The sequence below is a fragment of the Ischnura elegans genome, chromosome 5 (genome assembly GCF_921293095.1).
Source record: "Ischnura elegans chromosome 5, ioIscEleg1.1, whole genome shotgun sequence".
Taxonomy (NCBI): Eukaryota; Metazoa; Arthropoda; class Insecta; order Odonata; family Coenagrionidae; genus Ischnura; species Ischnura elegans.
In genome coordinates, this window is record NC_060250.1 from 44,554,391 (window position 1) to 44,582,086 (window position 27,696).

A 27,696-nucleotide genomic window follows, 5' to 3' on the forward strand; every position below is an offset into this window, starting at 1 on the left:
AGAACCCAATTCCCTGCCACAAAGTGCACGAGGCATATGTAACCTATATATTTGATTGTATGTGATTTCTCTTGTATATTTTTGTACAACTTTTTTCTGACGAGGTCTCTGTATTTCTGAATACTATTGACCAATAAAATTATTATTATTATGGAGAAGAATTGTATCATCATAAAATTTATTATTATTATCATACGTGCTGCAAAGTGCTGGTATTATCATACCTGCAAAGCTAAGAATTTGAATGTTCTCCATGTCTTCATTGGATAAAAATCACTCTATCCCAATTTTAATGCCTACAGCATATATTTCAATATGCTACCAGACTGGTGAAAAACTTTTCTTGCTCTTTACAGAATTTTGATACTCATGAAGATTGTTTTTTGTTTATCGCATGTACAGAATAAGCAAGTGATATTAGAGGGTTCTCTAGTAAAAGGAAGGGGACCATGCAATCTAATGAAGCATGTAAGAAGCTTGATGGCAGGTGTACATAGCTACCCCACTTCTGGTAACCTTGTCTCATGCCCTTTTTGAAAGATATTGCCTTTGGTAGAGCTGAAGGGAACCTTTTGGAGCATGATGCTCCTTTTTGGTGAGCAAAAGTTATCCTGTCAATACCTACCTATTTTAAAATAATAACTTTCATAACAGAAAATAGGTAGGTAGCTATGGCTCACTCAGTTGAAGGATACCTTTCCATAGCTTGGAGTGCCAGCTCTTGCCTGATGTTGTAGATCTATCATTATGCCTGGCCAATGAGGTAGAGGTTGTTTCAGGTGAGTTGCTTATCACTTACTCTTACTTTGGCTGTATTCATAATGGTCTAAATAGTTTATTAGAAATTTCACACTGATTTACTAAACCGTGGTGGCAGTGAATGCCCACTAACTGTGGAGAATAAGTTTCTGGCAAAGTTAAAAGTTGATAACAGAAAAATAGAAGAGAGAAAAATATAATTAAAAATGTAGTACAAATTTATTTACTAAATATATTTACAGTATTTTTATAATATTCATAACAATTATAAAAGGATTTTTTTCTTCACGTGGTTTTTTTATTTATTCGATGAATGATTAGCCTCTTGATATTGCCATTCACATTTGGTAGCTCAGCACCTGTCCGGGTTGCCAACTATAAAGTAATAAAAAGATATGATTTAATAACATGTGAATATGAATAGCATGTGACATTATTTGATGAAACTGCAATTTCTGAAATGAAAAACTAGGTAAATTTCACATAGGTGAAAATTCTAATCAACTCGTTTTGTCGCTGAGAGGAATTGTCCATTTATATTTTCTATGTGAAATTCACAAAGTTTTTTTTTACTTCAAAATAAAATCAGGTTCATGATAGGCCCAGGTAGTACTATTGGAAGAGTTAAATTAAAAGAAAAATTGTAAACACATTTAAGAGAAAACAGTATGCATGTATCTGTTATTCATACAAGTAATGCCTATGGAAAACAAGAAAATTATATTTGTAAATGCCTCATTAGTTTATATATAACATGAGACATGGCACTGACAGTGACTCCTACCTTTCCACTATAGAATTAAGGGTGCCATATGGCTACGGAATTTGTTGTAACAAATAGGATCCACACACAATAGTGGAAATTCATCTGTTACTTTGTGGATATTCCATACATATTATTTATTATAAACCCACCTTGACGTCTGATAAACTTTCTTTCAAGCAACTGCGTATCAATGGTACCAACTTATATCTATTTATTTATTTAACGCAGTCAAAAACAGCACGAGGCCATTTACAGAGGACTCACAATAACAAAGAAATCTATTAACTAATAGTAAGCAAAACGTAAACAACAATGAACAAAATAATATTCAACAGTATTATCAAATAAATAACAAATAATGAATAACAATGTCACCGCCACCTAAATGTCAAACCTAGTACATACATCTGCATATATATATGTATAAGAGGATGTCTGTTCATCTGTCCGCTAGTTAAAGTATCTCCACTCTGCTGCAAGGATTGCAACCTAAGTTTGCATATAGGTGCATCTCATGCTACCAAACTTTGTAGTGCTACTTTTGGTTGTATCCAACGCATCCTTTGTGTTGTTTTATCATTACTGTTTGTTACTTCACATCATAAAACTTCTGTGGTTGGACATCCTGTCGGGTAGGCACACCTCTTGACACGCGTAAAGAGAAAACAAAAATCCTGTATGATCATGAAATCTAAGTTCCAAGTTTTCCACTTCCCTGAGTACTACCCAAGTAACATTGACCGTTGGGCCTCGGTTGGGGAACCGTAGTCACGGTTGGCTCATTGTGGGTGGATATGCCTACCAAATTCCGCTGTTGGCCCAACGCATATATTGTTCGTCGGCCCAACGAAACGGTTTATGCTGTTGGCCCAACGGAAATCCCCAACGATGGCCCTACGAAATAGATTATCATTGGGCCACCGTTGGGACATCATACCATTTCCTCAATTTCCGCCATGAGAGCTGCAAACAAAATTCCGACAAGATCTTCAACGTAGAGATGGGCGAAATTCCATTGTATTCGATTTATCGTATCAAATGGTTATCGGATCGGTATAGCATCTATTCATTTAAAAATAGGGATGGCATAATCACTTGCTTTGACAGTCAGTGCTATCGACTATGTGCATGCAGAATAATTATTTTAAGTTAATTTTTTAAGAATATATTATAAGATAATTTTTGGAAATTATGTATAACTCTTTTTTAAGTAATGTTCTGCTAATTTTCTGGTGTTTTAAGCATGGTATTTGACATAAATGGTTCCAAGAAGGGGAGGCTTCTTTAATGCGACTTGTTAGTATATATATCCCGGAGGGCACATGGAAAATTGTAGACTTATAAGATCTGTCTGTTTCGAGTCTAACTTAACCGATGGAAGTTCGATATGGGCCGTGAATAAGCACGATGTATACCTCGATTGCATACGTTGCAGGATACGGTTCACATGTTTCCCTAGCAACCTAACAACCACGACTTGTTTGGTTGTTTGTCTTTGTGATAGCTGTTAAATAAAATAAGTAGAGTGCTTCTAACAAAAATAAGGCATTGACCTCATTTGGTAAGTCTTACAAAACTGGCATTCCTAAAATCATGTTACCTTAAACAGATAGTTTCGTGGAATTTTAAACTTTTCATCATTAATTTAGATATATCGATATGTATATTTTTTCAGATTGTGGCATATCTAGTATAAGTGGAAGTTTTAATGAAAACAGTGTTTCAATGGACAAAGTGAGTGATTTAGTCCTCTCTGAAGAGAATGAGATTGAATTTGTATGAGTAAACCTAAATAACAACTGCACAATTATTATTTTATGGAAAATACATCAACTATTATACTCAATCTGTGTTTCTGTGATTCCTATTAATATCCCTATAAATCTTGCACTTATTAATCCAATTAAGTAAAATGGACTAAACTTAACAATTTCGTTACTGAAGACCAGAGAATAGGAATTGTGAAGGCAAGTGAATCAAATAACTCAGGGGTGTACATCTTGCAGTGTAACATGTTTGAAATTAAGGAGGATTTCTTTGAATTACCTCTTAGAAGTGGTACCATTGGTATATTTGTAGTAAAAAAAATTAGTACCTGGATGCAAATTGCAGTCCACCGAGATTTTATCTAAGTGTGTTTTGTTGCCCTACAAAGAAGATGGACAGTTTTTGTGTGTGCCATATTGTAATATGGAAAGGTGCTGTTGAAATTTTCCTAATTTTGTCCTAATAAAAATTGTCCTAATTTGTGAAAATAAAAGTTGGGGACCTTCTGAACTGATATTGATTTTTTGTTTTCCACTTTTAACCACTGTAACCTTACTTTGTCCTATAGCATTGATTGTTAATGTATTTAATTTCATTTTTATTTATAGGGAGTTAAAGGTAAAGATTCTATCTACCGGTATCATATCAAGTGAGAAGGTAAATTAATTTAACTCTCATTCTATAAAAATGAGAAATGCCAGTAAAATATAGCTTTTGTTGGGAAACAGATGGCAGAATTTAAAAGGGCCAACGGTGTATCGTTGGAGAGGGGTTGGCCTCTGGTTGGGAATACGAAGGCCCGACTGTAATGTTCTGTTGGCCCATCGTTGGGGAATCGTTGGTTGGGATACGGTTGGCGAGGTGGCCAAATCATACCATGGGCCAACCGCTGTGTCCCACCATCTGCCAACAGAGGGCCAACCAAAAATGTTACTTGGGTATCCTTCCCAAGCAACGCCGGGTGGCCTGCTAGTTATCTTTACAATTGTTGTAAATACATAACCTTCAAAATTATATCAGATAACTTACTTCAATTTTCTGAACCAGGTCTATTTCCCTTGGGCCAGAAATAAAGTTTGTTACTAGACCACATCCTTTGCTTCCAAGTCTGCCAGTCCTACCACATCGATGGATGTAATCGGCAATGTGAAGTGGAAACTCATAATTCAGAACATGCTCCACCTAAAATTAATAAGAATTAGGTATCAGCAAATCACGAATTGGAAACCACAATGACCATAAAAAACAGAAGAGAATGCAAGACATCTAATGAGTCTTGTTTATTTTGGTCTCTTAAGGTTAAATCTAATGAAAGTTCATCTCATGTATGTCACAAGAAAAATTTAAGTGTGGTAAATGACCTTATGAACTACTCTCACTCCTCTCTTTTACGGTCATGTCTCCTCGACTCCAAGCAAAACACATCATCCAACTGACCTTGAGAAAGTCATATCCCTGTTACCTTCCCCCTCCCACCTTCAAACGACCTGTCTTTACCCCTCTCCACCTTCCAAAATGGTACATATAAATAAGCTCACAAAATGTGTATTTTCACCTTTGAGAATGATATTGTGTGCAGTTTTGAAACCTGGGTCAGACTATTAAAAAATCAGTGGAACATACACGATTAGTGTACCTGAGCTTATGTTTCATTAAAAGGGAGAAACCTACAGGTGTATGCCGCATGACGTAGAGGAGATTGCCCTGACGTTTCATGACTGACTGGTCACTTCTTCAAGGGAATGATGCTGGGATTTGGTTTTTGCTGCCTTTTTATTTCAGGTGGGAGGGGCGGACGGAGGGTGTGAGGAGTGAGGATTGGAGGGGGTAGATGACGAAATGTTGCGAATGACTGGGTTCCATGTACTGCTGATTCTCAATCCTTTATCTAATTATTTAATATTAATTAATTAGATAAAGGATTAATTTAAGTAAATGAAAGGTCGTAGCACTTTTCCACAAGAATTTTTAATGCGTACAACGCGTTTCGGCTAATTGTAATTGTAATTTTAAACCTGAAATTCTACATTTAGAAAGTAAGGGTACAAGACTGGATGTTTTTGAGCAATTCGAAATTGTACAAAGTGATTTGAATACGCTTATGAATGAGCAAGTGTTTTTCACCCACTCCCCTCTCCTAAAGATACCCTTCACCAAAACAAATGGTGAAATTCTTTCCTCACCCACGCCTTAAGTGCCCCAACATCCACGGGGTGTTTCCCGTCCGCCCATCCTCTCTACGCATTTGACCATTTTCTATTGCTGGCAATTCCCCCCCCCCCCCCCCATTGTACCCCCACTAACTTTCACTCCTTCTCAGCTAACCCAAAGGGACTCCTCACCCCGCCTTTTTTTCCTGCGTCGCTACTTACTCCTCTCACTTTCAAAAGACACGCGGCCTCCTTTTACCCTAAGCCCCCCTTTTTTCACTCTTCTCAACACCCCCTCCTCCTGTTTTGCTATGGTCTTCCGCACGTGTCGTCATTTTACAGTTATGACCAGAACCCTCCCTCCAACGTGGGTTCTCCACATCCCGTAGTTGTATCTTTCCCCATTGTCTATACTCTGTACACCCGTTCCCACCCCCCCCCCCCCCATCCTCAAAGATGTCAAATCCTCTCCTTCTCCAATACTCTCCTCTCTCAAGGGTATAAAAGGGATCTTCACATGTGTTCAAGCGTCTTGTACCAGATGATGGCTCAGTGAGCCGAAACGCGTTGTACGCATTAAAAATTCTTGTGGAAAAGTGCTACGACCTTTCATTTACTTAAATATGTCTAACTTCCACCAATTGAAGCCTGAATCTGTTGAACTTAAAGGATTAATTATTCTTATTCTTCTTTATTTCTATGGCTTCGCGGATGAGTTGGGCTTTGAAATGTTTTACCCTCACGATGACTCTTGATTTTTCTAAATTGATCACGTGTCCGGTGGCTTCGTGTTCCACTATGGCTGAATTTGAAGAGTAACCCAGTCGAATGGCCCGCCTATGCTCTTCTATTCGAGTTTTGACCATTCGTTCCATTTCCCCAATGTTTTTCTTATCGCAAGTTCTGCAGGGGATTTTGTACTGGCATTTAGAACTTTCAGCAATCCCTTATTTTTTTCGAAAGGATTTAATCAGAATTGAAATGGACTATGTTGTTTTTTTTTCCTGAATTAAATTATTTGTTGAGATGCTGGGTAAAATTGCTTGTGCTGTGTCTTGCCAATCCAAATCTTGACCACTTCAATATCTCCCTCTCTAAAGAGTGTACATGATCATGCATCATGGGTCACATCCCTGAAGGAGCTCAAGCTCACTAACTAATGGGGCAGTCCCATTCTCCCCATTTTTTTCTTTTTACTGTCCTGCTCTGTTCTTGGACTGCCTTCTCCAGCAATAAGAGCAGCATGCTTGGCACCTACATACACCCCTATACATACTTTTTAGCCACAATTTTATATTCCTCCACTCCCAGCACCCCTAGACCAACCCCTCATCTCCTCCGTCACTTCCTACGACCACAATGTCAAGAAGAAAGACAAAATGGGAGAAAGTTGGGGTGGGTTACAATAAGTAAAGAGGAATGAAAAAGTAAACATTCGCATTGAGTGTGAAAATGGGAGACCCACAAAAATTTGTTTAAAACACATACAACCAAAAGGGAATTGATATGGTGTCAGCCTACAAAAATTGAATCCATATTTCTTCCCTAGGTTACGCAATACTCAACATGAAAAGTAGTAAAATACTAACCTGAACAGTATTGAGACCTCTAGATCCAATATCTGTACATGAGATTACATCAACAGATCCATTTAGAAAACTATCCAATTTTCCAGCTCTAACTTCAACTGGCATTTCTCCGTTGAGATTTATACAATCAACTCCATTCTCATTGAGGAACATTGAAAGCCATTGACTAGTAGGAGTTTTTGTGCTGCAACATAAAAAAATATCGATTTATTTTAATTATTAAATTTTCATCCCAAGCTACAAGGCCAAATGAAATTTAACAGTAATTGTGAAAAATGAAAATACCACAAAGAATGACACACGACATATAAATATAATTATTGAGTCAATTAATGTTCAAAAACATCATACCAGAAAATCATGATTGGGCCTCTATTTTTTTTCTTCACAGTGTTAAGCAATTCTGCTGGTCTATGTGCTAGTCCAAGTCGAAGGAAGTGCTGTTTAACATTGCCGAGGATGTGATGCAAGTTCTTGGTTTTTATGGTGAATAGACTCTCATCCTGAAAGGGACAGAGAGAATGAATGAAAATGATAAATATTATAACGAGGTTTTAAAAATCTCAATCACCAACAGTAGACTTGCATATGACCACGAAAGTTCCACTGGGATGTGAAATAAGTATCATTTGCACATGTATAAAAAACCATCTTCTAAGAGAACTTCATGTGATATTTGCAAAATTTGAGCTTTCCCTGCCATGGCTTCTGGCATGTCCTTTTGAAAAAAATAATGTTAAAATAGGCTTATATGGGGATGTCAATGCAAAGGAAAACTGATTAAAACCAGAATACGAATGTCATATTGATGAAAAATTGAAACTAATTTTGTAGGCCATACAACTTGCACATCATCATATTGCTCTTTGATTTATCAGTACAGTACAATCCTGATTATCCAGGCTAATGATGGGAAGAGACGGTAAGAATAATCGGAAAACATGGATAACTAGGGATGAGTCGATTCCACTTTTTTTCGATTCCGATTCCAATTTCGATTCCTTCAAATCGATTCCCGATTCTCGATTCCGATTCCATCGATTCTTGTTCATTCTAACTGGTGGGATTTTGATTTATCTGTAGCATCACTGCCATTAAAATTTAAGAATTGAATGGAATAAAATAACTAGGGATGGACAGATCCAGGATTTTTGGAGCGAGATCTTTCGAATCGGATATTTTCGAATCCAAATGCATTTTCAAATTCCTGCCATTAAACAAAGTCATTATTCGTTTATTGTGGGTACATACAATCAATGGAATGCTTCTTAGATTTTCATTCACATTCTAATATTTTTATAAATTAAAAATTATTTTATGGGCTTTCAAGTTGTTTTTTAAAAACATCTTCACATACTCAGGGCCTAAACTGTTACGCTTGGGTTTGGAAATGAAAATAGAAAAAATCTTAGGATGAACCACTGACCAGTGGCGTAGCGAGAGGAATATAAATATAAAAAACACAATTACTTTCCTTCATAAAAGGAAACAAAATATTTAAAAATCATGAATTTACAAAAATGAAAAAAATGAATCTTTGAAAAATGAAGTTTTTCTATTATGAAGGGCGTTAAAATTAGTTTGAAACCCTCTCCTTTGTACCCTGTTGTTTAAAAATTTTCCCCTGGTTTTGGATCCCCCCTTAACAAAATTCCTGGGTACCCCTTGCCATCGACTGAATTCCAATTTTCCTCATGCACGTTTCCCCCGAATTTTACTTTCTCATCACTTACGGACTTGTGTTTCATCCGAAAATGCTTCAGTATGGTGAGGTGGATTTAGCACATCCTCGGGATAACTTACGCCACAAAGCACGCACATGGCATTCATTGGTTCTCCTTATCTCAGTGGAAATGTTTACACGCAAGACATTTTTATCGGCGTATCATTAAATTGAATTGCAACTGTGCAATTAGCAACACAATTAACAGTATTTAAAACGGCATTAACGTCATGTGTGACGAGGTGCTCAACCGCTTAGCATGAGGAAGAAGTGGGCAGCAGAAGCACGTAAAGGAGAGGTGGAGGGGTGGCGTAGCCAGGAATTTCATTCGGGGGGGATTCAAAACCAGGGGGGAAATTAAAAAAAAAAACCGGGCGCTAAATAATGGGTTTTAAACTAATTTTAACACTTTTTATAATCAAAAAACTTAATTTGCTAAAGAAAAATTTTGTAAATTCCTGATTTTTCAATAATTTGTTTTCTTTTGTGAAGGACAATAACTGTGTTTTTATATTTCGGGGGGTGAGGTCCGGACCATCCCCATGGCTACGCCACTGGGAAGGAGCACGTGAAGGAGAGGTGGAGAGGAAGGAGCGCGCTCCCTCCGTATTTCAAACAACAAGGCTACAAATGAGGGAGTCGGACGAAGAAATCAGATCTTGCTTCTGTGACGTCGTTGCCTTCAAAGCGAAGCCGGGCACGCTACGTGATATATGTAGTTGGCGTTTCCAATCCGTCTCTAATTGTTTGAGGGGTTAATGCTGCGCTTGTTTCTTTGAAAATTATGCTGTTTGGACAATCAGTAAAGTGTAATTGTAGAATTGTAGATAGAAAACTGAGTGGCAATCAATTAGAGCTGAAAAATAAACAGAAATATCGTCAGGAATGCGTCTCGTTTGGTCTAATTCTTTTTTAAATCCCGAGCATATCATCTAATTGTCGAAGCTATCAAGATATCTTCGGGCCAAAAAGTCACTCTCCTAGCATCTGTCGTCTAGAAACAGAGAATTGAAGCAGGTAGGCCAAAATAGGTCAGTTGGTGAGGCGAGTTAGGGATGAAACACGATTCAATTGTTTTCATGTGATTTGATATTTTCCTTGGAAGACAATGATTTTTGGTCCGTGTGATTTCGGATACAAAAAAAACAACAGAGGCACGGGCTGGTGGACGGCCGAGGGTGGTTTTCTGAAATCTGCGACGTAGTTACTTTTGACGTGGTTATTATCCTACGGCGCTGAAATTCCTCCGATGATTGTTCAATCTCTTGGGAAGAGTCACACTATGTGCCAGTCGTATTTTGCCTTTTTTATTTTCTGGCTGAAAATCCTGGCCACGGCTGAAATTCTTCTCGCAACCTCTGCGAGAGCTTTCAAACAAAACGGTTCATGAGTAGGACAAGAATCGCATGCAACGACGCATTCGAAGAGAGAATCGGAACTCTTTCCACCCTGATGGGGCGTTGCATTCACTGAATCTATTATTTAAAATTTCGGAGCCAGATCCGATGTCTTCCGCGACTTTGGATCCGATGAAGGGCAATATCCGGGGATATTTGGATCCGAGGTATCCGATCCGACCATCCCTAAAAATAACAATAGCCGCGGTAGCCTCGTTTGGCCGCGGTGGCTAAACAAGAATGTAGCGTTCATTGCGTCCATACACACTAGAGCAGCCTGGCGGGTGCGCGCTGCGCGGTGGCGGCCGAACGCAACCTGTCGAGTCCGCCCGGAGGCCGCGGCGGCTTATGCCAAGCAAGTATCAACTTCCTCAAGGGTTGCATTGATGACACTGGGCTATACAAACGCGAATGTGTCTAATTTTATTATTATTGACGCAGACGCGTGTTAGTCTAAAAAAGTTACGTATATAAAAAAAACCTGCTCTCAGCGCGTATTTATAAGAAACTTTTTTCACAGGAAAACTCGCTCTCTGCACGTTTTTATTATCATCAGACTTCAAATATCATTCGAAAATAGAAAAAAATATATTTCGATCTATTATACTTTAAAATTGGTGGTCGAGATGAATTCTCCGAATGTGATTCATAATCGCAATACTTTGATTTGCCGTGACCAGCGGCTAATAAAAGAACGGAAAGCGCATGCATTGCTTCCCGATCCCGAGGTTTCCAATTTTTTTTCCTCTTAGAGTTGCTCATGATCACGCGCCATTTCAGGGTTCGTCGGTTTGTCGCTCTTGCCGACTTTTTCATGTTTCCGAGGCCGCTTAGGTATGTTAGTCGCAGCACCCGCGTGCCGGGCGTATCCTCCGCGCGGGCAAGGCTGACACCGCGGCCGCTTAGATGTGTGGCAGCCTTTGTGCCCCAAACTTATAGTCTATGCTCAAAACATTTATCTTCCTGGAATCGATGGAATCGGAATCGACTTTAGGCGATCGATTCTCAATTCCGATTCCGTGCCCGAGAATCGGTGGAATCGAGAATCGACATTTGGAATCGACTCATCCCTATGGATAACCCAAACTTTCACTTGAATGTCTTGCAATTTTCATTATTTACCTCAAACAAACATTATATTATTCGTTCAATTGTATTAGGCTCAACTATGTGGAAATTAATACACGAAAATGAAAAGGAGACTTCGTTCATTTCCACAGATTTATTTTGGCGGTACGACATGTTTCGACCAACGAGGTCATTATCAAGTACAAAAATTTCGAATGTTAAGCAAACATATATATGTACTCTTGAAGGGGTTGAGGGAAACAGTGGAAGGAGTGGGTGTCAGGAGGGGGGGGGGGGGGGGGGGAAGGTGCTGGGTTGGAAACCCCAAGTGGGGGTTGTATTGAGAAAACAACCGTTGGAGGACGGCGTAGGTGAGACGGAGGGAGGGGGTGGGGTTGGTGGACTGGAAAGGGTTCTTCCGTGAGTCGGGGTTAAGGAAGAGGTAGGTAATTAGAGGATGTGGAGTGGGGTGGTAGGGTTCTGGATTTTTGCCCGTCCGTGATTTTAAGGCACACTTGTAGGAGTGGAAAAAACCTTTCATAAAGGATGTCGTTAAGTAATTGACCGTTGGTCATATTCCTCCTTATTTCTAGTTCCTCCATTTTATCCAATTTCCTTCCTTTCTTCTCTACATGTAGAATCTCCGGAAACATTATATTATTATTTATGCAGATATTCTGTTATTTTAGAGTGCTTCCCGGACTCAATGAGAGCTTTCTTTGCCAGTTCGCGATCTTTTTAGCGACGATAACATGGTTGTACTCATATTATTAATCCTCCATGTAAGGCCTGGTTTTGAAAACCACACATCGGAGGCTATGTGACCAAGGATACAGAAAAGTGGTTAGCACGAATGCTTCAAAACCACTGCTCGACGTTGGAAACTACACAGTCAGGCATCACACAATGTAGTTGCATCTTACACAAGTTGCCTGGGTTGCAACTGCTGCGGGACGTGTATCTGTGATCAGTGGCACAGCAAGGGGGGTTTCGGGGGATAATACCCCCCCCAGAGCTCATAGAAATTTTTTAAGTTTAATCCATTTTACTTAATGGAGTATAACTTATAAGTAGAAAAGTGTTAGGATTAGTCAAATATCTCTCATAAAGCAGTAAAATTAGTCATTTTGAACCATTAACCTTAACATTTTCTGGAGGAGGGCCCCCACACGTCCCATTTATCCAGGCGGGTATGCAATACCCCCACACCCCTAAGTATTAGTTGTGTCTATAAACCCCCCTAGCCTTAATTCTTAGCTGCGCCCCTGTCCGTGATCACTGCGAGGCTTGGAAAACAGGAACATGGTGTTCTCGTGAATGGATCTAGCGCGCAGTCGCTTCCGTTTCACGAAGGGGATTCCAACGGAAATATTGAGTCCGGGGCATCCTAGCATTATTGCAGTAATTCCGATGATTTTGCGTCCAATTTTATTTTTTTATAAAGATCGCGGAAAAAATTGAGCGAGAGTGAAAATCATGCAAGCTACTCCCAAAGCTTGAAAAAGTATTAGGTGGCTTAAAATTATGCTCTGACCACATTCTGAGCATTTATCCTTTACATTTCAATTTCAGCAATGAAAGCAAAAATTTTGCAATGAGGTATGCAAAATGCATTTCTTTTAAGTTGCACAGTCCTTATGGAACCTGATTAAGAGAAATACAACTTAAACCACATTAAAACATTATTCACCAATAACAATAAGTACAAGTACCAGCTTCTTTCTCAGATTCAAAATGGAAGAAGTGTTTACCTATTTTTAAAATCAATGCGTAAAAACTTAGAACTGAAATCAAAATGGAATAAAAAAAAACAAATAATTGATTTCCTATGAATACTACCACAGGATGGCTACAAATATCCAAATTGCCTAACCTAACTTACTATCCCAACTAACTGCAGCCTAACTTTCTCAAATGCTGACTTTGTTGAGGAAGTGGTCTTTTAAACTGCTCATAACTAAAGGCAAAGACTTATTCATTCATTCAGTGAATCAACCTAGGGATGAGTCGATTCCACTTTTTTTCGATTCCGATTCCAATTTCGATTCCTTCAAATCGATTCCCGATTCTCGATTCCGATTCCATCGATTCTTACTCCTTCTAACAGGTGGGATTTTGATTTATCGGTAGCATTGTTGTCATTAAAATTTAAGAATTAAATGGAATAAAATAACTAGGGATGGACGGATCCAGGATTTTTGGAGCCAGATCTTTCGAATCGGATATTTTCGAATCCAAATGCATTTTCAAATTCCTTTCAAAGTCATTATTCAAGTTTATCGTGGGTACATACAATCAATGGAATGCTTTTTAGATTTTCATACACATTTTAATATTTTTTTAAATTAAAAATTATTTTATGGGCTTTCAAGTTGTTTTTTAAAAGCATCTTTACATACTCAGGGCCTAAACTGTTACGCTTGGGTTAGGAAATGGAAATAGGAAAAATCTTAGGATGAACCACTGACCAGTGGCGTAGCGAGAGGACCCCCCAAAATATAAAAACACAATTACCGTATATCTCCGAATATAGTCCCCCCTTTTTTCCCAAAAATGGCCGCGGAAAAGTAAGGGGGGGGACTATAATCGAGTGTAATCCAGTTTAGCATACTAAAGGTGACCATAAAGTTATAAATAACGGCATAATGGCTAATGTTCTCGTAGTCTTTCTATTTGAGTTTATTTATGAGGATTATAATCGGAGATATTAGTAAATATGGCACGTTTTACCGGAAATTTATACAATTTTTCCACAAATGTTGCAAAGATACGATTCTTCCGATTCAAATAGCATATCGAATAGGCGTTTTCACGGAATCCATCGGGTAGCCGTTATTTTTTCTGGGAAAAGTATTGTTAGAATAATTCAATCGACACTGATCACTTAATGACGCAAAACAGTAAATAATTAAAATGAAAACACTATCATTACATCAATCGAACACTGGAATTGAATCAATAGTATATGTACCCGTCGCTCATTTAATAGTTACACGATTTAAATAATTGCGAAAAATAAACAGATAAAGTGAACCTTTCGTGACGATTTAGCATTTCATTGCGTCCGTAGCTACTATACGTCCGTGCGGTTCGTGTTTACAACCACTGCCTTTACCGCCTTCACAGAACAAGAATGCGCAATAGGTGATGTATTTGTTTCTGAAAAGGCGCAATAATCGACGACTTTAAACCAGAAGCGCCAGCATTACTGCATTTGATCGAAATCCAGCGACTCAGCATTGAAAGTGTGATCAATTTATTGAGGAATATATTCAATTCGCCAGGGTAAGTAGGATCGATAAATTACGTCACATAACGTTTCGCAATTATTTCCGCGATATTTTCTTTATTAAAAATAATTTTACGTTCAACAGTGAGGTGATGGATCAAGTAGAAAGATGAGGATCAATCCTGCGGCAGATTAGAGGCCATCAAAGACGGAGTTTCGATACCAATTTAAAAATAGCCGTTGCAGAATACGCTGTAAATCATAGTATTCACAGCGCTTGCAAAGCGCTACTACATCGCGGAAGTCATTTCGGGGGTCTCGATGCGGCAGATTCAAAGAATTAGAGGAAAATATCGTCGAATTTGTGCGCAAATGCAGAGCAGAAGCTCTTTGTGTAACTTATGCAATGATTCGTGACGAGGCATTGAAAATTGATATAATATTTTTTTCAGTTTTAATGTTTGTTGGAAAAAGTTTATTTCTTAATTTTATTACTTAGATATTTGTAAGTCCTGTAGTTTAATTATTTTGCTTAGCAGGCATTTGATGGCAATATTTTTATAATGTTTATAATTTATTGAACACAATTTTATTTAGATTTCCTAAATTCTTCAGGTCACTTGGATTTGTGATGACTTGATGGGTGTGTTACACTGGATCTAAGGAAGTTTCAGGGCCAAATGCAGTACTGTTTATGGGATTTAAGTTAACGCTTATATATTGACATTGTTTGTAGTCATTTGGAAATCAAAAATATTAATAATTTGTGAATGTTTAAAAAATACAATAGCCTTGGATACTTAAAAAATGTTCTCATTTCTTCATTACATCTGGTTAAGGAACTATAAATTACTGATACATGCAATGGATCACAACATGTTTTAGGTATAGTTTTTTTGTTGCGATGGAAAATATGAGAACAGATTTGTTCTTAATCTTCACGAAAATAATAGTTTTTATCGACTCTAGAATCTTAACTTGCTAACCACAGAAAAAAATTGCCTTCCTTTGCATTTTAAAATTTTTCCCAAAACTGAGGTCTCAAAATTGGGGGGGGGGCTATATTCAGAGGGGGACTATATTCGGAGATATACGGTACTTTCATTCATAAAAGGAAACAAAATATTTAAAAATCATGAATTTACAAAAATGAAAAAAAAAAAATGAATCTTTGAAAAATGAAGTTTTTTCTATTATGAAGGGCATTAAAATTAGTTTGAAACCCTCTCCTTTGTACCTACCCTGTTGTTTAAAAATTTCCCCCCCCTGGTTTTGGACCCCCCTTAACAAAATTCCTGGCTACCCCCCTGCCATCAACTGAATTCAAATTTTCCTCATGCACGTTTCCCCCGAATTTTACTTTCTCATCGCATACGGACTTGTGTTTCGTCCGAAAATGCTTCAGTATGGTGAGGTGGATTTAGCACATCCTCGCGATAATTTACGCCACAGTGCACATACACGGCATTCATTGGTTCTCCTTATCTCAATGGAAATATTTATACACAATGAAAGACATTTTTATCGGTGTATCAGCAATACAATTATCAGTATTTAAAACGGCATTATCATCATGTGCGACGAGGTACTCAACCGCTCAGCATGAGGAAGGAGTGGGCAGCAGAAGCTCGTAAAGGAGAGGTGGAGGGGAAGGAGCAGTGATGTAGCCAGAAATTTCAATCGGGGGGATCCAAAACCAGGGGGGGAAATTTTTGAAAAAACCGGGCACTAAATAATGGGTTTTAAACTAATTTTAACACTTTTTATAATTGAAAAACTTAATTTGTTAAAGAAAAAATTTTGTATATTCCTGATTTTTCAATATTTTGTTTTCTTTTGTGAAGGACAATAACTGTGTTTTTATATTTCGGGTGGTGGGGTCCGGATCCTCCCCATGGCTACGCCACTGGGAAGGAGCACGTAAAGGAGAGGAGGAGAGGAATGAGCACGCTCCCTCCGTATTTCAAACAACAAGGCTACAAATGAGGGAGTCGGACGACGAAGTCAGATCTTGCTTCAGTGACGTCGTTGCCTTCAAAGCGAAGCCGGGCGCGCTACGTGATACATGCAGTTGGCGTTTCCAATCCATCTCTAATTGTTTGAGGGGTTAATGCTGCGCTTGTTTCTTTGAAAATTATGCTGTTTGGGCAATGTTGCATATCAGTAAAGTGTAATTGTAGAATTGTAGATAGAAAACTGAGTGGCAATCAATTAGAGCTGAAAAATAAACAGAAATATTGTCAGGAATGCATCTCGTTTGGTCTAATTCTTTTCTAAATCTCGTGCATATCATCTAATTGTCGAAGCTATCAAGATATCTTCTGGCTCAGAAAGTCACTCTCCTAGCATTTGTCGTCTAGAAACGGAGAAATGATGCAGGTAGGCCAAAAAAGGTGTTGGTCAGACGAGTTAGGGATGAAACACGCTTCAATTGTTTTCGTTTGATTTGATATTTTCCTTAGAAGACAATGATTTTTTGTCCGTGTGATTTCGGACACGAAAAAAAACAACAGAGGCACGGGCTGATGGACGGCCGAGGGTGGTTTTCTGAAATCTGCGATGTAGTTACTTTTGACGTGGTTATTATCCTATGGCGCTGAGATTCCTCCGATGATTGTTTAATCTCTTGGGAAGAGTCACATTATGTGCCAGTCGTATTTTGCCTTTTTTATTTTCTGGCTGAAAATCCTGGCCACGGCTGAAATTCTAATCGCAACCTCTGCGAGAGCTTTCAAACAAAACGGTTCATGAGTAGGACAAGAATCGCATGCAACGACGCATTCGAAGAGAGAATCGGAACTCTTTCCACCCTGATGGGGCGTTGCATTCACTGAATCTATTATTTAAAATTTCGGAGCCAGATCCGATGTCTTCCGCGACTTTGGATCCGATGAAGGGCAATATCCGGGGATATTTGGATCCGAGGTATCCGATCCGACCATCCCTAAAAATAACAATAGCCGCGGTAGCCTCGTTTGGCCGCGGTGGCTAAACAAGAATGTAGCGTTCATTGCGTCCATACACACTAGAGCAGCCTGGCGGGTGCGCGCTGCGCGGTGGCGGCCGAACGCAACCTGTCGAGTCCGCCCGGAGGCCGCGGCGGCTTATGCCAAGCAAGTATCAACTTCCTCAAGGGTTGCATTGATGACACTGGGCTATACAAACGCGAATGTGTCTAATTTTATTATTATTGACGCAGACGCGTGTTAGTCTAAAAAAGTTACATGTATAAAAAAACTGCTCTCAGCGCGTATTTATAAGAAACTTTTTTCGCAGGAAAACTCGCTCTCTGCACGTTTCACTATCATCGGACTTCAAATATCATTCGAAAATAAAAAAATATTTTGATATATTATGCTTTAAAATTGGTGGTCCAGATGAATTCTCCGAATGTGATTCATAATCGCAATAATTTCATTTGCCGTGACCAGCGGTTAATAAAAGAACGGAAAACGCATGCATTGCTTCCCGATCCCGTGGTTTCCAATTTTTTTTCTCTGAGAGTTGCTCATGAACACGCGCCATTTCAGGGTTCGTCGGTTTGTCGCTCTTGCCGACATTTTCATGTTTCCGAGGTCTCTTAGGTATGTTCGTCGCAGCACCCGCGTGCCGGGCGTATCCTCCGCGCGGGCAAGGCTAACACCGCGGCCGCTTAGGTGTGTGGCAGCATTTATGCCCCAAGCTTATCGCATACGCTCAAAACATTTATCTTCCTGGAATCGATGGAATCGGAATCGACTTTAGGCGATCGATTCTCAATTCCGATTCCGTGCCCAAGAATCGGTGGAATCGGGAATCGACATTTGGAATCGACTCATCCCTAAATCAACCAAAAGGTTGGTTTGGATATGTAAGAGCAAAGCACAATCCAGTCGTAGCTATAGGCATGTGAATATCAAACATTCAGGGATGAGGGCATTTCCCACGGCATATCATGTGTTTTGAAGATTTTATTTGGGTGGTGTTTGAAGGCTTCACCTGGGATTTGAACCCTGGACCCTTCGGTCAACAGCTAAACACTTTACCCAGTATGTTACGGCATTCCCCTTATGATATTAAATATATATGACATCATTAAATAATAAAAAAATACAGATCTCCTTATTTTTAACCTGCATTTCATACAAAAAAGCAACTAGTGAACAGTTCCACTAATACACACCACAGGCAACAAAATTATAAGAAAAGCTACTCGATTTACCTGAGATGTTAATGCAATGGCCAGATTGCAATTGCTGCTAATTTCATGAAATCGGAAATATTTTAGCTATTTCCGGGACATCTAAAAATAAAGGATATGACTGCACATGACAACACTCACAGGTAGAAATTGGGAGAGGCGTTCCGAAGCTCCTCTGGGCATTGTAGCACTGGCAAGAGTCAACTGAACTCCAGCAGGGTACATATTTGTTGAATGGTCAGATTTAAAACTGAACTGAAAATAAAGAGATGAAGAATATTATGTATATACAAAATTAAAAATGAATCCATTCATTGCTTTCAAATGAATTTTTGCAGCTAAGGAAAACAGCAACACAGAATGATGATTTTATGACACTGATACATATTGTAGCAAATATGAGAGTTATTGGGTCTGTGTATGCATTCTCTCCTCTGAATGACATGGTATAGTACATCAGAGCACCCACAAACATTAGCATGTAAAACCCAATCATACTTCCAGCTTTCAAGTATAAAATGATGAAAATTTTCCGGGTTATATAATCATGGTTTTATTGATAAATGAGATTTTTGAATAGTTTTATCTATAGATGGATTTCCTTCACTAATGAAAATTATCATAAAAATAAAATGCTAAAAAAATCATAATAATGAAGTCGTGAAACAAAGTGAAAGAAAAAAAAGAAGTAGTAACACAAAGCAAAGAAAAATTTAGTTTTCATGGAAGTAAGGGAAATAGGTGTTTACTGGAAGCCAGGTGAAAGAAACTATTGTATCCCTGAAATCTTATATACGATAGATTCTATGACCTGGCTGGAAACTCGAGAAAGCCTTGTCCAGTTAATCCACTAGGAAAGCCATAGATCTTTCTTTTTCTATTTTCAACTCTGACATCTTTCCTGATCCCTTATTAAAAAAAATGACTATCCAAAAACGGAGGTTAATTATATTACTGAAAGAACATAACTTTCCACACATTCATAAAATGATAAGAAACTTTGACCAGGAATTTTCTGATTTTTTCTCCCTCTCTTTTCAGTTTATCTAATATTTAACTGAATTTCCATGATCCTCTAAGTGCTGGCAAGTTCCTGACAAAGTTTTGGAATCCAATTTATTTATTTACTCAGACCAACAGCATAAGTTTGTCACATTCATATGCTCAATTACATATTTTTTCCTAACCGCTCATGTGCCTTACTTTACTATCTTTACTCGGTAATTTAAAATTTCCCTACCGCGACCAGATATTCATCAACAAATAATATAGAGAATTCTGGCATCAAAAAATTCAAGCGTAATTTTCAAATTTCAAAGTTGAAATAGGTCCATAGACATATGTATGGTATAAAATTAGTAGAAAAAAATATAAATCAACTGAGTAGCACTTGAAACCTACAAGAAATAAACACAGCTGATTAAAAGGACTCAATAAATTTTCCCAGATGGTCTGAGAATGAAAACTTGCATTTGTAGTATTATGAGGTAGGAATTATAATTTATTAAATATAGTGAGATTTTAAGGGCACTATTAAAAATTCTAAGAAAATTTTGATAACCCTTAATGCTCATTAAATTGATAACAAAAGACATATATGAACATATTTTTGCTGGCATTACGTAATAAACATATGTATATGTATGTATCTCAAATGAAATTTTAATTTTATAAATAAAATGATTTTAAATTAATATATGTAATATGTTTTCTTCATTATATATGAAAAGAAAACATATTATATTAATTAAAAATTTGAGAGGTCTATTCATAAATCCTGAGTGTCACCATTCGTGAATAATTTATATAAATCATTAATTAATGAACTGTAATTAATATAAAACTTAAGCTCACAAGATTTTTTGCCGACAATACAAAAGTTTATGACAGGTTCAATGTTTAATACACATATAAGAGGTCCAAGTCACAATACAAACTGTCACTTGCATTAATTTGAGAACTTAGGAGGTCATGCATCAGCTTTCTTCCATGATTACCAAAATGTCTAGTCCCAGAGAACTTCATTACACATATGCATCCAATCAATGAAACTTAAGAACCTTTTTATTTTTATGATCAAGTAATAGTGTACATTAAAGTGGCAGAACTTACTTTAAAACGGTTGAGGAATGGAGTGACTTTCTCTTCAAAACTGTCATCAAGCAAAGTGTCAGCTTCATCCAACACCACATGACGTACCAAGGATATATTGTAAATTCCTGAGATGAAAATAAAAAAATAAAACTTGTTACTAATGGTCATCTTTTTAGTAGAATCAATTAATGCAACGCAAAATTACTCAGTTGTATGACATAGTATATTGCACAAAAATGGGCTAAAACCAAACCAATGATTAACTTAACCCTTACAGAATTGACAGCCTTTATATAGGATGTATACATTTTTTCACCAAACATGCGGACTTCAAATACATTTTCTGGGGACTCCAGATACCCATTATCAGGATACTAGATGCTTAAAATAAATAAAATTTTAAGTAATTATAATAAAATAAACAAAGGCATCTCTCAATTAAGTATGTCTACCTTACTAAGAAAAAAAAACAAAAAATAACATTTACCTCACTTAACATAAATTTTGATTGAAAAGGATTAACCCAAATTTATAATCACAAACAACTAAAACTGAATCTAGATAACTACTATAATTAAAAAATTCTCAACAACCCGAAGGCTGGTTATATAGATGAGGATAGACCTCACTACATTCTGAGTAATTTGAGAATGAAATTTAATGGCCCAAATGCGTTTCCAAGGGCCACTTACAATTTGCTATTAAGTCATGAAAATGAGCATTTCACAAGATGAGGATTGTATAATGAACAATATTTAGCTATTACCTGGTAGAATTTTGCCACCATGAATTACTAATGAAAAAAAATGTAATTCCACAAAAAATACTTCTTTCGTCCATAGATATGGTATGAATGCATCAAGTATAAGCATAATTAACTAAAGAAAGAAAATCTTAAAACAAATATTTATTTAAGTCAAACAATAGGTTAGGATAGGAAAGAAAGATGGATACCTATGTTGTTAGAGTCACACATGAGAATCATAATAATTTATTCTCCGCAGACCATACAAATGTAGGTATCAGATTCGTCAATATGTCGTCATAGACTAAAATGGTGACTAAACGAGAGGTTATTGTTGCAGAAATAGTGATTTAAAACATTGTGGTACCACTATTCCAGTTTCTTTTTTAAATGATGCACTCAATGCATTGTATCTTTGCAAACAGATAAACAAGACATGAAATTAATTAATATTCAATTATAGGCCTTGACTGAAACATTTATAAACTTCTTTTCCCCTAATTTTTTCACACCACTGCTCACAATATAATATACACACACAGCACTCATTGCTAGAATTCAGAGTGATATATGAGGAAGGCCTAGTATAAAAAATTTCATCGTCATGTTTGAAAGACTTTTTTATCAAAGATAACAACTAATTATGTCCCAGAATTCTAAAATAAAGCTTCTTTTAATTAGATAAAGTTAGGCATCTGTTTTAATGGCTATGAACACACTAAAATTCATTTCAACATGGAGAAAGAAATTATAAGAGGGGGAGCTTCAATCTTATATTTTTGGGCAAAATAATTTAAACATTAGGCTCTTCCAAGCATATTATATCTGCTTATATACTAGAAAATTTTAACTCTTACCACTAGAAACCAATTTGCTGATTGCTCCAACAGTTCCAACCAAAATGTCAACATTATTAAAATTAGGGTTGACCATCATTCTTTTAGTATGGCCACCAACAATAACTTTGGTATTAATATTGAATTCATCACCAAGTTCTTTAGCTACTTCCTGTGATAAGAAGAAACACATTTCATTCGTTACAATTCATGCTACACATAGCGTACAATACATAATGTAATAAAAATTCTACAAAAAGATGGAGGCAATAAAATTTGAAATCAGAGTATTAAAACTTTCCAGGTTGGTGTTCACTATCATAGCATGTGATAAGCATTAGAAAATGACAATTTTTAGAGAAGCCCCGCATATAAAAAAAAAACATAAAAACAACTTTAACAAAGATGGTGGAAAAAGGATCAGAGACACACAGCTACCAGTTATTATCAGTAGAAGAGATACCAATTGAAATATTCCAAATCTGCTTCCATAATTACATGTATATTGTGACAGACTGGCTGTCATATGCCATTATTTGAATTTAGCGCACCCTTTGCGCTGGTCATTTTTTTCCCAAACGAGGTTTTGTTAAGCGAATGGAATGAATGATGGCCTTAAGAAACGAGTGGTTGAGTAAAATTACCTTAGTAAAATAGACATGGTAAGAATCACGCCACCTTGTGACGACACAAGTGATTGTTCGCCAGAATAATGTAGGAAGGGAGGTAATTAGATTTTTTTAGGGTGATACCACGTGGGCCATAAGAGTGGGTCAAGGTTCCGACTCCAGGCAGGGGTCAGTTCACCGAAAGCTAGAGACTAAAATAGTCAAACACTGAAACCAGGAGTGAATAGAAGGAAGAGGAGGGACGGAGAAAGGCAATACGGGAGACTGAGATCATGATGATGACCACGAGGAGCGGGAATGAGATGCAGCAGGCCTTGATCCCAGCACCCATAGAGGAGGTGCGGTTTTGGGTTGATAGGGGTGACAGACTGCGAAAGATATGTAGCAGGATGCCACATCCCCAAAATCACTGTGGGACGAGTTCCATTCAGTCGAAGGTGCATTCCCACAACAGGAGTTGTCGAGTTCCAGTCTCCACACCACCATCTCGAAAACTCAACAGTGCAGTCCCTCCACACAAGAGTTCAACCTCCTGCTCACAGCAACATCTTGCACAGGTGCCAGGACAAGTGATTTACGAAATATTCAAACAGAGTTTAAGTCTCTTCATGGTTAAAAGAGAAGAATCCCCATCAAATTAATCCCAAGAGTGGATAATTCAAGTCCTGTGGGACCACAATTTATGTATCACTTACTCCCGTCCTCACCAGTGGTAATAAAAAGATGAGGAGCTAGTAATTAATAAAAACCTACTCAGTTTTTATACAAACTGTGAACAATTCCACAATCACTGTACAGCACTCTGATTTTTTTCCAGAATTCTAAGCATTGAATTCCATTCCACATTATCAAATGCCTTCTCTAAATGCTAAGAAAGTCGGTTTGCTCTTCTCCATACTCTTCTCTATGATCAGCTTAGGAGCCAGAATTGGTGCCTCTTCTGCCCTTGCTTTTCCTAAATCCGAATTGGTCCTCATGCAGGAATTCTTCTGCTTTTCGTTCTATTCTCCTGTAGATAAATCTTGTGAGAATCTTCAATGCATGAGTAGTCAGGCTTATGGTCCTAAAATCTTCGCACTTTTCTTCTCTCTTCTTAATGGGATGATGATGTTCTTCTCGAAGTCACTACATAAATCTCCTGTTGAGTACATATCGTAGATAGTTTTATGCAGTTGAGTTACGACCTTTTCTCCTGCATTTTTGATTAGCTCAGCTGGAATGCCATCCATTCCAGGGGCCTTTTTATTTTGAAGGTTTCGTATTGCAGCATAAACTTCCAATCTTAAGATGCTCACTCCCATGTTATTCTTTTTCTACTTAACTTTCCTCTTCGATAATTTTTTCCGTTGTATAATTCCTCCAGGTATTCCTTCCATCTCTCAGCTTTGTCCTCCTTTTCAATTAAAATATTTCCATACTTGTCCCTTATGGCCTTCATCTATGGTACATCTTGTGCTTCGTTCCTTGAAATGGTTCCTCACTATTCCATAGGGCGCTTCCACCTTCCCTTGTGTGAGGTTACTTTGCACGTCCTCGCATATGTTCCTCCAAACTTCTCTAGCTTTCCTTGCTTTGTGGCATATCTCATTCCTTATTCTCTAGTACTAGCCTGTCCTTCCTCAATATATGCATTATTATACTTTCTCCAATCTTCAATGAGGTCTAGGACATCATCCATGATCCATGGCATTTTCTTCTCTCTAGAACTTCTCTAGCGGCCTCCTGAAGCCCACTTTTGATATTTGTCCAACTATTCTCCACTGATTTTTCAGCCTGATCTAATCCTATCTTGCTTTCTACTGCTACTAGAAAGACCTGTTGATTTTTTGGCTCCTTTAGTTTCTCTAGGTGCCATGCATTCTCCACTGATTCCTTTACTGTCTTGAATTTAAGATGGCATTTCATCATCACTAGATCATGATCGCTGTCGATATCTGCTCCTGGGTAGCTTTTGCAGTCCTTTATCTGGTTCCTAAATCTCTGCTTCACTAAAATATAGTCTAGTTGACATCTTCTTCTACCCCCTGCATTTTCCATGCATATATTCTTCACATGTGATCCTTAAATAGCATGTTGGCAACCACTAATTCTGTGCAGAATTCCAGGAGCCTTTCTCCTCTTTCATTTCGATTTCCTGATTCATATTTTCCAGTTATTCTTCCATCCTGACCTTCGCCGATGACAGCGTTCCAATCACCTAAAGCAATAAGATTTTCTTGACCTCATTCCTGTTTGATTACTTCCCTGATATCATCGTAGACGTCTTCAACTTCTTCATCCTCGTAGTCGTAGGCATGTAAAGCTGTACCACTACAGTATCTACCGGCTTAGTCTCTAACTTTACCATTACTATCCTTTCATTGTACCATAAGAAGTTTTCACAGGCATTCTGGCACTCTTTCTGCGCATAATCCTAACCCCAGCATTACCGTTTTGAGATTCTCTGTGTATAATCCCATAGCTTCCACTCCAAAAGTCTCCATCCTCAGGCCATTTCATTTCGCTGATTCCTAGCACGTCGATATTCAATATTTCCATTTCCACTTTAAGGTTTTCTAGCTTACCGCAAGTCCTGAGTGATCTCACATTCCATGTACCTATCCTCATAACTTTATCACAATTGACCGATGTACCCTCTCGGGTAGTCCCCGCCCGGAGATCCGAATGGGGGACTAGTTTACCTCCGGAATTTTTTACCTGAGAGAATTCCATCATGTCAGACAATTTAAAGTTGGAGTAGCTGCGCCTCCTCGGGATAATAATGTGGTGGTTTCCCCTTGCCTTCCACATCACAGTACTACAGCCGTTAAAGAAATTGTTACCATGCCTGCAGTGAAATGAGTGTCGCTGTACTGACCACCGTAGTGTACACCTTCACTCATGTGAAGAAGAGCTGCTGCCCTCTCCCCCGGGTGATGTGAGGCATAATTGTTGGTGGCCTCCTGTTGCTAAGTCACAGCATATTAACAGGCTTAATGTATAATGCAGATGGCCTATCTTATCCAGAGATAGATGCATACCACCTCAGAATGCCACTGCTTTTTGTCCATGACTGCTTACTGGACAAGTAAACTCGCTTATATAGCAGCTAACCTCCACATCGAGAGGTTGACCGAACATCCACAACCCTATGGATGCACGTGGCTTTAAGCTCACCGGCAAGATCAACAACTCAATTAACAATAACATAGAAGTCAATCTCAATACTTGAGCATTGAGTATTGGTATAGTGTGGTTTAATCACCCAAGCCTAATTCAACAAGGATTATGAGGTTGTAAACCTTAATAATGTAAAAGTCTTCATGTTTTCAGCACAAAATAATGGTACAATTACATCACAAAATTTATTTTTCTTTGTAATTTAATGATACATAGGTTCAAAATTTTCGGATCTATTGTTCACATTAGGATATTTTATACCCCATTTCCCTTCCAAATACGACCAAGATTAGGGTTTCCTTTACAGTAAAATCAAGTTTGATTCCTGAAAATTAGAAAGAATCACAGAATGCTGAGTACTTACATGTATTTGCTGAGCCAACTCCCTGTTGGGTGACAATATTATGGCAAGTGGACAGTTGAAAGGAGTTTCACTCAAATTCTTTTTCCAACTCATAATGAGTTGTACTAAGGGCAAAAGGTATGCTAAAGTTTTACCACAACCTGTTTCTGCGGCAAGGATAGTATTCCGCCCTCTTAAAATAGATGGAATGCCTCTCAGCTGCATAGAAAAAGAAAAAAAAAGTAGTAGTCCTTAAAACTCATAGTTAAGAACACTGCAGGGTAAATATAACTACCTGAATTTCAGTGGGATTGTTAAGCCCTTGCTTGGCGAGAAAATTGACAATTGGCATGTCGAGATTGGTCTCGGTGAAAGATGTATTCTGTGCATCTTCATTTAACCGCCCCTAAAAACACAAGTATAATAAAAGTGTTAGGTTTTTAATACCTGAAACGAGCAAAAGATGACATATAGCAGGAGCCTTACCTCAAGATTGTTGTTAATGGTGAAAAAGTCACCTTTAGATTTCTTATGAAACCATCCTTTAGATGCCAATGGGATCGGCTTGAATTTGTCATACCTTTGGCCTTTGTAATGATTGAATTCCTTGCGCTTACAATCGATAGCAAGGACCTGAAAACTCAGTATTAATATCCAATTTTTAACGTACACATTATGGACGTTATAATAATTATTACTTTTTTCGAACTAGCTGGGTTTGGTTGAATGACGTCCTCGTTTTCCTGTATCTTAGCTAGGACTTGCGAGCTCCGTAAACATATATTAAAAAAATTACCAAATTTTAACGATAAAATCGAAGCGTCTAGCATCACTACACTCGTGGGTATCATTCTAAATCTTTAATTGCAACAAATCTCTAAGTGCACAGGTCTAGATTTCGAATTACGAGCTACTTCTCCACATTTTCTTCAAGCCGCAATTACCGCGGACATATTTTCGTCTTTGTTTTTACTGATCTGTACGAAGTCACGAAGTTCATGAGTTGGCCATAAGAGGCTCTAGCTTCTTGTCGTCATTGTGCTGCTTCCTAGCGTACAATATTAGTACTTTCTCTCTAGCTAAGCGCTCACGCGCTGTATTACAATGGCGCTAGATTTAAAGTAATATTAGTAATAACATTTTCCTATTACAGTTGAGTGCCCGATTCCCGGTAATCATTGCACTGTTCGGACGCATCTATTTTATTTATCATGTAAAAATTTACAATACACGATCCTGAACTGAATATATATTCTAATACA

At 37.8% G+C, this 27,696-nt stretch overlaps 1 protein-coding gene across 1 annotated transcript; it reads right to left on the reverse strand.

The window, feature by feature from the left end:
• Positions 1-972: 972 nt before the first annotated feature.
• Positions 973-27,425, reverse strand: LOC124158790 (probable ATP-dependent RNA helicase DDX28). The gene is made up of 11 exons (XM_046534105.1): positions 27,133-27,425; positions 26,921-27,067; positions 26,730-26,840; positions 26,456-26,653; positions 22,325-22,475; positions 20,741-20,847; positions 18,770-18,883; positions 7,383-7,534; positions 7,032-7,215; positions 4,322-4,474; positions 973-1,134 (listed from the first exon to the last, which is right to left on the reverse strand). The coding sequence occupies exons 1-11, from the start codon at positions 27,283-27,285 to the stop codon at positions 1,045-1,047; spliced, it is 1,560 nt and encodes a 519-aa protein (XP_046390061.1). The 5' UTR covers positions 27,286-27,425; the 3' UTR covers positions 973-1,044.
• Positions 27,426-27,696: the final 271 nt, after the last annotated feature.

Excerpts from the sequence above, each read along its gene's own strand:
- LOC124158790 (XM_046534105.1), bottom strand. The coding sequence starts at position 27,285 with ATGATACCCACGAGTGTAGTGATGCTAGACGCTTCGATTTTATCGTTA. Across the intron at positions 4,475-7,031 it reads GAGGTCTCAATACTGTTCAG|GTGGAGCATGTTCTGAATTA; the intron begins GTTAGTATTTTA and ends TATTAATTTTAG. Across the intron at positions 1,135-4,321 it reads ACCTGGTTCAGAAAATTGAA|TTGGCAACCCGGACAGGTGC; the intron begins GTAAGTTATCTG and ends ATTACTTTATAG.